This window comes from Talpa europaea (assembly GCF_964194135.1).
Source record: "Talpa europaea genome assembly, chromosome: X".
NCBI classification, from domain to species: domain Eukaryota; kingdom Metazoa; phylum Chordata; class Mammalia; order Eulipotyphla; family Talpidae; genus Talpa; species Talpa europaea.
In genome coordinates, this window is record NC_140081.1 from 8555422 (window position 1) to 8567130 (window position 11709).

At 36.5% G+C, this 11709-nt stretch overlaps 1 protein-coding gene across 1 annotated transcript in view; it reads right to left on the reverse strand.

Moving 5' to 3' along the window:
- SCML2 (Scm polycomb group protein like 2) overlaps positions 1-11344 on the reverse strand; it is a gene marked incomplete at both ends in the record, with an annotated part of 65473 nt that extends 54129 nt beyond the window's left edge. Inside the window, 5 exons of the mRNA XM_084258042.1 lie at positions 295-383; positions 3499-3733; positions 4520-4590; positions 9352-9417; positions 11323-11344. Of these exons, the coding sequence (XP_084114168.1) occupies positions 295-383; positions 3499-3733; positions 4520-4590; positions 9352-9417; positions 11323-11344 (483 nt within the window). The remainder of the gene's footprint in view (positions 1-294; positions 384-3498; positions 3734-4519; positions 4591-9351; positions 9418-11322) is intronic.
- Positions 11345-11709: the final 365 nt, after the last annotated feature.

Sequence of the window (11709 nt, forward strand, 5' to 3'; positions counted from 1 at the left end):
GCAGCCATCAGCTGAGAAAAGAGGCCATGCCAAAAACCAACCCCCGTGGTACTTTGATCTTGGACTTCTAGCCTCCAGAACTATGAAAAAATAAATTTCTATTGTTTAAACCACCCAATTTGTGCTACTTTGTTATGGCAGCCCTAGGATACTAATACATTTGCCAAGCCAGTAATTTAAAAATCAGTTTTGCTTTCTCATGTCAGAGAAGACAAAGCATTTAAGCATACTGATTAAAACAATAAAACCACAGCTCAAGTGATTAAAAAAAAATTGTTAGGACATCTTTCTTACCTTCTTAAAGAATGTCGCAGGTGCCATTTCAGATCCATTCAATGTTCGCAAAAGGAACATCGGCCAAGATGACGCATTCATCTGGTACCCTATGTTATAAAATAAATCAGATATCATGAAAAAGCCTCTCTGTGATACTACAGCAAGTTGGTATAAGAAACAGGTTTATTCACCAATTTTTCTTCAGAGAATGACTTTCCTATCAAAGAAATGAGGAAACAGGCAGGAAGAAAAGAGAGTGCTATATCCCACTGTACTAAAGTGGGGGTAAAACTCATTTGGGAAAAGCCACTAGCAAGGATTCACCAACATGCAAGTATATGTTGGGAATAGGCCATAACACTAGGGGTGCTATCCAAGCTAGAATGCATGAAAGCTTCCATTCCATTCCCTTCCAACAGCCACAGAAGCAGAGCAAAGGTTGCAAATGATTTCCAGTCCCGCTTTTTCCTGAGTCCCTGACTTATTTCCTTCCAAAAAGACAGTTTTCTGTCAAACTCAGCAAATGTGCATGTACGGCGGTACATTTCACTATTTTATCTCAAAAGAAAAAAAACTATAAACACTGAACTCTAGTTAACGATATGCATGCTAAAGTATTTAAGGAAAATGTAATGACATAAATAACATACTCTGAAATACATTTATTTCAGAGTTGCATCAGAGATTGATGTATCGATAGGACAGATGGACAGGTAAGTGATAAAGCAAATATAGTAAAATGATAATGGTAAAATCTAGGTAGTGGGTCTGTGGGTGTTCAATGTAAAATTCTCTCACCTTTTCTGTATGGTTGAAATTTTAAATAAAATGTTATAAAAAATCTAATTTCAGCAGTCTTTACACTCATTAAACAGGGTTTTCTCTTATAATGTGTATCGAATGCTATCAAAACAGACTCCACAGGTGCTTTTCTCTAGAAATCTATCAGTTAATGGGAATATCACAGCATCTGGCACATGCAGCAGGGAGCGGAGGTCTGCTACTTTTATTGCTTTCTTGAGGCAATGTTTCATTCAAAATTTGCTTGCCTTGATGCCAGAACTGGATAGAACCTGGCATGCATCCCTGATGGATATATGCACTAGTGAGGCACATGAATCACTGATATCAATAGGATATAACAAAAAAGTTCAGATAGAAAGTCATTCTATAATAATCCTGTACAATAATCCTGTATGAATCCTTAATCGGACTAAGAAAATAATTATTGCTAGGAAAGACTGCTACATGTTCCCTTATAATAAATCAAAATTATTAATGATATCTAATAGTTATCCACAGCATGGATTTTCCACACTGTGATTAGAATATTGCATTAAGAATCATTCTCTGGTCCTTAAGCCCTTTCTTCTAATCCCCATCTTACCCAGGACATCATGCACCATGATTTTTCTTAATATAATTAATTCTATCTTAAGTCAAACATAGATTAAAAGTCAAAAAATAGAACAAAGTGCATATAAAAAATTCAAAAACAGATAAAACTAATCTATGATGTTAGAAATTCTGGACAGCTGTTACCTCTAGGAAGGGGGAAGTTATGACTGGGGATCAGCAGGAGTGGAGTCCTCTGCAGAGCTAATGTTCTATTCCTTGATTTTGATGATAGTTATATAGGTGTATTTTTAAGTGGTATATTTATGATTTGTACACTTTTCTATTTGAATGTTAGAACTTTAAAAAATCTTTTGAATAACCTTTATAGCTTAAATAAACCCTTTAAAAAAGAAAACTAAATAAATGATGTTATACTAAAATGAAAATTAAACTATGCAAAAGCACCTAAAGCGCAAACTGGCCAAAATTGTGTATTTTTTTTATGTAGTATCCAACTATATACTAATTAGCATGTATTGTGAAATATTTTAAATTTTAATTAATAAACTATAAAAGTTGAAAGAGTGATCACAACTCTGGCTATGTGTTTGAAATGCTAACAATCACAACACCTGCGCATCCTTTAAACAAAATACAAAAGCATATCCCACTGTAAACAGGGAAGGCTAAGCCTTGGGCTTACACTTGTACCTCTAAAAGAATTCTGTATGACTTAAAGAAATACTGAGCACAGGGGACTGAGGTGATGGTGCGCGGTGCACTGGTGAAAGAAACTCTATGGAGACTACACCTGAGGGGGTGGGGGAAGCAAATATTGTTTAAAAATGAGCAATGATGTAAAAAATAAAAATTTTTAAAAATTTACAAAAGAAATATTATAAAAATAAACAAAAAAGAATGATATGAAGAGATATGAAGAGGAAAAAAGGAAAAAACAGCAAAGATACATACCCTAAACTATCTTTTGGAATAACATATCTGACTAGTTTTTTTTTAAAAATTTAGAAAACATATTAGGAATAATTAACAAATAATTAACAGAGTAGGACTGCATAAATACATGTTGCTAAAAGAATGGTTAGTATTCATACTTTAAATTTTGGGTTCTCACTTGTAAGAGACAAAAAGAAATTCCATTCTCTCATTGTGCGTTACAATAGAGAATTTTCATCTTTGGCACTGTAAATAAGGAGGGGGGACGCACCATTCATTCGGAATGTGGAAGTGATAAACTAAGTTGCTTATTTTTCTACAGAATATCCTCATATCCCTAAGAATTAAAGCAGAAAAATTTTGCACCAAATTAAGAGTCATACACATTTTTTAAAAACCTGGTCAATACTTAAAAACCTTAATACTTAAAAACCTTTGCTAGAAAAAGTTCAGAAAGAACTTTTTTCACTACAGTTGTAATGAAATTCCCAAGTTTGAAACTGGAGTCTAGATATGGAATCATACCCTTTTCCTTTGCTAGCACTCTAGCCAAAATGCCGAATGGCTCAGTGGGCAATATTGAGGGAGGAAGCAATTCATACCAAATACAACAAACTTCTCCCCCAGAAGGGTTTCTGAATCTGCATGTGTAATCCAGTAATGCTGTTTTTGACTTTTCAAGTTTGAAAAAGCATGAGTCTTGCCCTAGAGTTGGAAAGCTTCAGCACATAGATGCCTAATGTGTATTTAAGTGAAACTACAATATACAGTACTAAGTTCCTCTCTCATACATTCTCTACAGTAACCACCTGACCATCTATTTGCAAGAATGCCTAGGAGAACAGATTTTTTTAAAGGCCACGTAAAACTATTTCTACTGAAAATTGTTATTAGTAAGAATATGTCATTTTAAAAACTGCTTATCCTTACCCAGTGGAGGCTGAAGTAAGTCCCCCTCCTTCTCACATGTCCCAACAGGCTGAATGTCAGGAGAATCGACAAGCCTCCAAAAATCATTTCTATTATCACTGCCATCCAATCTTAAACGAAGCCTGGCACCAGTAGTGCCGACGACTGTTGCAATACATATCGAAGTAGTATTTCGAGGATCATGGGCTTCCAGTTTCATACCAACCTTGAAGTCATTGGCTGGTGGAATCTGAGACTATACACATACACACAAATAAAATTTTGTTAAAGTGCATTACTGTAAGAAAAACAAATGGTCTGTTATGTTACCAGAATACCCAAGGAATGTTTTTAGTAATAGCCACAGCCGATGGTGAGCTGTAAGGGTCAAGATAAAGATCTCCAAATCCTCTCCTTGCCTTGACATGCAGAATAAAACCATTGCCTACTGCTGGTCTTACTCATCTGCCCACTTGCAACCCAAATACAGCCACTAAAATGTATCCTGAGTGGCTTTGTAAAATAAGAATTTGATTAGGCCATTCCCCTTGAAATATACCAACTGGCAGCTCACCACCGCCTAGATAAAGTCTAAGTTCTCAGTACAGTTTCAAAGTCCCCACATCTTTAACCTCATTCCCACACTAGCAGCTCTACCCACTGTGTTCCAGCTACCCCATACCATCCTGTGTCAGATTATTTTATACCGATATGCTTTTGCCTCAAATGTTCTCTCTGAAATACCCCCCCATTCCAACCGCCTCAAATATCGTCTCTTTGAGCCTCCCCAGTAGTTATCACACTTCTCATAATTAATTATTTACGTCTGTCTTTCCCTCCAGATGCGCAGTCATAAAGGCTCAGTATACCTAACATAGAATAAATTCTTAATGAATGAATGCAAAGAAACCATCTGGCTCTCAAGTGGTACTACCACAATCCCACTATCTCCTCATACTACCAGAACCTAACAGTCACAAAGATACCCTTCAAGTTAACAGTTTACACTAATATACACAATATCTACAGAATTTTGGCATACCTGTCTAAAACACTCTGAAGGAGCACTTAAAGAACCAGTCTCTTTCAAGTAATTCTCCCACTGAAAATCATCTGGCAAAAGAAATTACAAAATAGTTTAGTATATTCAAAATGTACACTAAATTTCTGGGATAAAATATACTTAGCCACATCTCTTTTTAAAAATATTTCCTAAAGAACAGATTAAAAATTCCTGATCTACATTTGATTACCAGCATGGAAATAAAAATAAAACAACTTCCTGACAGTAACAGCTCTGACACAAATTACAATCTCTTGTTAGATCCTTTCCATGTGATTAGGACTACAGCACTGTGATTCTGAAAATGTGGACTCTATAAACTGAAGGAATTTTTCTAGAGTAATAATAGCAAATTCTATTCATCTATCACTAATATAAATTTATTCAAGGTATGTTTTCATCATTTCATCCCACTATATGAAAGTGCCTCTTTGCTTTTCATGGGGAGCTAAAAAGTGCTAGTTTAACAAAATTTTACCTTTGCAATACTTTATGGAAAGAAAAAAATCTGGGGACCTCCCTGGTGGCATAAGAGGTTAAGTTTCAGCACTATGAAGCAATCCGCAGCCACTGCAGCACGAGTTCGATCCCTGGCCAGGGATCTAACCCACATGGCACAGCAGATTTCATCTGTCTTGCCTGCTGCTCCCCTCAGCAGTGTATTTCAGTGTATCCACCTGTTCTGTTCCCCACTCTGTCTCTGGTGAGTCCTCCCATTCTCCTGCACCTCTGGCCTACATCTCAGCTCTTGTATGCACAAATAAATACATCTTTAAAAAAAAATCTAGGGCCTCCCCGGTGGCACAGCGGTTGAGCACTGGGTTGCAAAGCTGCCTGCAGCCTCTGCAGCACTGGTTCAATCCCCAGCCGCCAGGCGAGAGTCCCACATGGCACACAGACCTCTCCTACCGCCCACTGCTCCCCGCAGCAATGTACTTAGTCAGTCTGCCTGTTCTGCTCTCCGCTCTGGCTCTGGTGAATTCTCTCACCCTCCCGCACTTCTTACTGTACCCAGTGCTTGTATAAATAAATAAAAGAAAAATCTAAAAAAATTTAAAAAAATCTGAGACCTAGTGTTGTTTCTTAACTGACTATTAGATCTCCATTATGGTGTCAAGCATATGGTGGCAGAACAAAGCACTTTCACTTTGGGTTTAGTTAATGATAATCTACATTTTCTACAAACTCATGCTACCCCTTTCTCTCATTTAGTCTTCATGATATATTATAATGCTAGAGGAGTGACTGACTGCAAAGTGCCAAGGTTGAAGTCACTAACCACCAAGTTGGGAAAAGATGTGCACAAATGGATCTCCCAAGATGGTATGTCATTTCTAGCATACAACTGTTATGGGAGCTTATGCATTTATGTGTGTATATACACAATTTGTACATGGCATTAAGATTGTCATCCATAACACTGTATACTCATTTAACTTAACACATCTAAGGATAAAAATATTGGGTTTAATTTCACTTCCAGATGATGTGAAGCAAATACTACCACAGAACTGAAAAGCATGCAGAAAAATGTCAAGAATATGATGGGCTTTGGAGTCAAACCTCCCTTCTTCCCGTCTAGCTATGCCTCTTATTAGCTATGTGACCCTAAGCAAGTCATGTCACTGTCTCAGTTCCTTCATCTATAAAATGAAGAAAGTAAAAGATATGGTACAAGGTATTTTCAAAATTAAATGAAACATTAATCACATATGAACCACTTAATAAATGGTATGTATTATAATAAAACTAAATACCATAGTTGTGTCTAAATTTATGAATACGGAATACCTTTGTCAAAAGTGAAAACAGATCCCTTGCTCCAAAATTCAACTGGCCAGGATATTTCACTGGTAACCAGGATACTCGAGGTCCTAACTGAAATTCTACCACCATATGACCTTGGAAAACATTTTCAAAAAGATGAACAAAACAAAACACAAATGAGGGGGAAAATATGGTTGGGATATTATTAAGGAGCTGACACCCCAGAAAAAAGAATGTAAACTGAAAATAATAACTAAGAAATTAAAACCATTTCACAATTATATTTCAAAAAACTAAGACTCTTCCAAAAACCAGTTACATTTGTAAATTGTTTCAATGACACTGGAAAATACTTAACCCATCTCTCTAACAAATTTTTAATATTCTATCACCATTTGTTACTGAATGGACTACACTATGAGCTGGCAAATTCTTTATACTAGTGATATTTAATATGATCACTTCTCTGTCACACTGCTAGCTAATGACCATATGCAGCATTAAACCATTGGCATCATGAATTTTTTCTTTATTCATAAGGCAAAACATTTAGTCTGCAAAGTTATTCATCCTGGCTACCCATGTGCTAAGATTCTCCCAATAACAACAGGGGGAAACATACATTGCTCCAGGACTTTACTAATTTAAATTTTACATGTCTACAACAATACCACAGCTGGAATTCCTGACCAGGTGCCAGAAGAGTCTGAATGTCTCAACCAAGCCTGAGGTCCCAGATTACCATTGCATCTTATTGCCACTGACAAATAAGGTGGGGGGCACTTTTTCTCTCAGAAGTCTGGGAACTGATAGGTCTGTTTATGAGACAAGTGTATGTACATACCCTTGTGATCTGGTATTTGCACATGCCTCTAGTCCCTTCCTGTTTGCCATGTGACATCTATTCTTATCCATACATTAGCCCCAAAACCTTTGGCAAACTGAACATAATCTATATGAACACCCCTGGTCTTCTTCAGAGTAAATCAGAATCATGTCTTCTCTAGTGATAGGGTGGGCTGAGAGGCTCTATAAAGAAGACAGGCAAGGTATCTAGAGCTGGAAGTTTTTCAGCTTAATGATCAGCATTTACTACTTTAAAGCATTTATCACAACCATAATGGAGCACTTAACGTCTATCTAACCCCAAGCTCAAGAGGGTAGGAATCATGTTTGTCTTTTTCTCTATTGGATTCCCACAGCACCAGTTATGTCAGGCTCTGTCCCAGGTACTGCAAATGCAGCAATAAAATAGACAAAAATTCTGGCTCTCTCGAAGCTTATCTTCCAAATGATTTCTAAGACGAGATGTTAAGGTGGGAGTCCTGAGAAATAGCTGCAGGTATTTATCAATTTGATTAAGTAATCTCATTTTTTAATCAAAAGTCTGAGGTTCTTTAAAAGCTCCTACTTTCAACATTTAAGAATATATTTTTAAACTTATTTTTATGAATTTCCAGAATAGGTGAATCTACAGAAACAGAAAATAAATGGTTGTCCAGAGCAAGGGGAGATGAGTATTGAAGGAAAATGGTTAGGACTGATAATTGGGTATAGGGTTTCTTTTTAGGGTGATAAAAATGTTCTAAAATTGATTGTGGTAATGGTTGCACAACTCCATGAACATGTCAGGAACCACTGACTTGTCTGTACTTTAAATGCATGAATTGTATGGTATGTGAATTATTTCTTAACAAAGCTGTTATATAAAAAAAAAAAAAGAGGGAGAGGAATTTGAAGGTTTGAGGAAGAACATTCTACGCTAATGGCCTCCATGTCCTTGGAGGGTTTGGGGTGTAGAGAGATGAGTCGAAGAACAAATAAAGTCAATGGGAAAGAGAGCTAAGGAAGCATTGAGAACCCACGTAGAGTGGGAGAATGATTGCACAGGGACTACCTCTACAGGCAATCTTCCTGTAGGTACAGAGAATTATGGATGAACTACTCCAAGAGTGACACTGGCAGGGCAGATACACAAAGACAAGGGGCAAGACATTTGATAGAAGATAGAAATCTCTGGCAAACAAAATAAGTTTGCTAGAATATTTTTTCATTCAGCCTTTCATATGCATAAGTCTCTTCTCATTTTCCTTAAGAGTAGGTGGATTTGATCAGTTTCTGTCTCCCAAGTCTCTGATTCACTGCTCATACAAATGCTGTTCACAATAAGGAACTTAAAACACGAATAACTCAGAGTTAACATTTACTGACCTTTTCCTATGTCTAGGGCATTATATGCTAATTATCTTTATTTAACTTCAATAGTTCCAGCATGATAGTAGTATTCCTGTGCCACCAAGTAGAAAAAAAGAGAATAAAAATGTTAAGTAATTTGCCCAAGATCACAAGACCAATAAGGAGTGAGGCCAGGGTTCTAGAACAGCTCTGTCAGGGTCCCCGTGCCCAAACAATTAACCACAAATTGTCTTTTGAACACCATGTACTCTAATGTTGAAAGAAAGCTTTTTATGAATAATCATGTTACTTAAAGTTGGTAATACATGGTAATTAGTAACTAGATACCTATAATTTGGCTAAATTAGCATTGAAATGAAATTATTTTATTTCATCTTATACCAATTTATCTCTGTTAAACCGAGTAAAAATTTTAAATTACTATTTTGTAACCTTTCCTACTGCTTAGATTTTATATTTATAGGAGTTTTACATAGACTACGTCAAATGCAGTAAGAAGAGTCAATTTTAACACTGAGTGAAGAAGGAAAATATGCTGTCTGGAAGTATTTTAAAGCCTACCATTTTGGGGCCTCCCTGGTGGTGCAGCGGGTTGAGCGCAGCGCTGTGAAGCTGTCCCCAGCCTCTGCAGCGGGGGTTCAATTCCATGCCAGCCAGGGAGATTCCCACATGGTGCGGCAGACCTCTCCTGTCTCGCCCGCTGCTCCCCTCAGCAGTGTCTTCCATCCGTCTGCCTGTTCTGCTCCCAGCTGTCTCTGATGAATCCTCTCACCCTACCGTGCCTCTGGCCTGTACCCCAGCTCTTGTATAAATAAACAAAACTTTAAAAAAAAAAAAAAACAACCTACCATTTTGCACAGATGTGCTTGATTGAGGAGCTTTCTCTTGATTCTCCTTCTTGGCATCCATTGACTCTTAAAAAGAGAGAGAAAATAGCAATATTGGATAGAAGATCACAGTAACAGTCTGAAAGAGTGCTTAGAAAAGCCATAAATGAAAATTATAGGCATCAGTTTTAATTTTATAATTAATATCCTCTCTTTCTGCATAGGACTTCATTTTCCAATATACTATGTACCTTATAATTTGCTTATTTTTATTATGTCTTACTCCACTCAAATGTAAGCTACAAAAGAGCAGGGATTTATTTTATTTTCTCTATTTTGTTCACTGTTGTACCCTCAATGCCTAGAACAGGGCTTAGCATGCAAAACACCCTCAGGCATTTGTTAGATGAATGAATCAACAAACCAAAAACAGCTGAGTTGACCCTTACACTGTTCAAATAAATGTACCATAGAAATAAAGTGGATGCCTCAAGAGTTGAAAAGTTAATAGGAAAGTTAGAATACAATGTAATTCGACAAACTAGGCCCTTCTTTTAGGTGTCAAGTTGAGAAACTCAAACAGTATCAGACCTTATGATTTCACCAAATCTAAGATATTATTTCATCCATATATATTATAGTATGTATTTTGAAAATGACTCATTATTTAAAAATTAATCATAATACTATTATTATGGTGGCAGAAAAACCATAATTCCTCAATATTGTCAAATAAGTACTGTTTATATTTTGTCAATTGTCTTAATTATTTTCAGTGTGTCTGTTTGAATCAGGACCCAAACAAGTTCATGTACAGCAACGGTTAATATGTTTCTTAAGTCTCTTTTTATCTCTACGCTCCTTTTTTCTTTTTTTTTTCCCCTTCCCCTTTCCCTAGCAATTTTTTTTGCTGATGATACCAGTTCAGTGTTGCAGTATAGATTTTGCTGATTGCCTCCTTGTAGAGTGGATTCTTCTGCTCTTTACATTTTCTCTAACTTGGTATTGGTATTTAGATCCAAAAGAGCTTAATTAGACTCAGATTTGGCTTGAGAGGGCAGCACTTAAACTGGGGTTTGAAGGAACAACAGGATGTCGGACAGCATAAGGTGTCAAGAATGTATTACGGGAAAGAAAATACAACACAGAACAGAGAGTGCACCTATGTTTGCTGCAGCACTATTTACAATAGGTAAGCTATGGAAACAATCTAAATGCCCAAAAATAGAAGACTGGATCAAGAAGATGTGGAATTCTATTCAGCAATCAAAAAAAGATAAACTCATGCCATTTGCAGCAACATGGATGGAGCTGGAAGGGATTATGTTCAGTAAAATAAGTCAGCAGGAAAAAGAAAAATATTGGATGGTTTCCCTTATAGCAGTAATACAGGGGAACCAAACAAGGGATGGGGGGGAACACTAGCAGGCAAACTATAAATCTAAGACATTCAGCAAGGGAGGGGAGAGAGAGGGCTCAAAAGAGGGGAGGGAAGAGCACAAGAGACTATGGTGAAGGTTCACAGGTGTGTTGGTGGTGGTAATTTTATGGGGATTACACCTGTGAGGAGAAATCAAATTTGTACAAAAATGAACATCAATATGAAAATATATAAATAAATTTTTAAAAAAAGTGCGAATGAGTGCAGCATATTCACTGGGAAGGTGAGCAGACGTCTCCCTAGTGAAAGCAAGGAGTAAGCATCTTCTAATCACTGAAATTAGAGTTAGACGATTTGGATTAGGGATTTTGATTATCACAGATTGTTGTATGACCCATTCTCGTAACTTCCCTGAGTAGCAGTTTTCTCATTTATAAAACTAGTAAATGAAGATAAGATTACCTTTAATGGCTAGTCAGTTCTGAAATTCCAATTCTAAGCACCTAACATCTCCTGTAACTATTGTTTAATGGTTTTATTTCTAGCATACCAGGAGATACTCATTCCAAATAAGTAATACAAAATATTATCTTCAGACAAGTAAGCCTTACCTTCCTTCACTGTTTGCCCCATGGTATACTCTTCTGGCTTTCTTTCCTATGAGAAGAAAAATTAATTAATGCCTCCTTTTAGCAAAATACATTTCTGGACAATTGTATTATTAGAAATCAGTTCTCTAGCTAGACTATTTTAGTCTCTTTCCTTGAATAAAAACAGTTAACTTCAGTAGATTAGTTGCCAAGGACTGGGGAACAAGGGGCTAAGAAATGACAACAAATGGGTATGGGATTTCTTTTCTGAGGTGATGAAAATGTTCTGGAATTAAACAGTGGTGATAGTTGCACAACCTAGTGAATACACTACAAAAAAAAAAAAACACTGAATTATATGGTTTTTTTAAAGGTAGTTTTATGGTCAAATAAAAAAAAAAAGCAGAT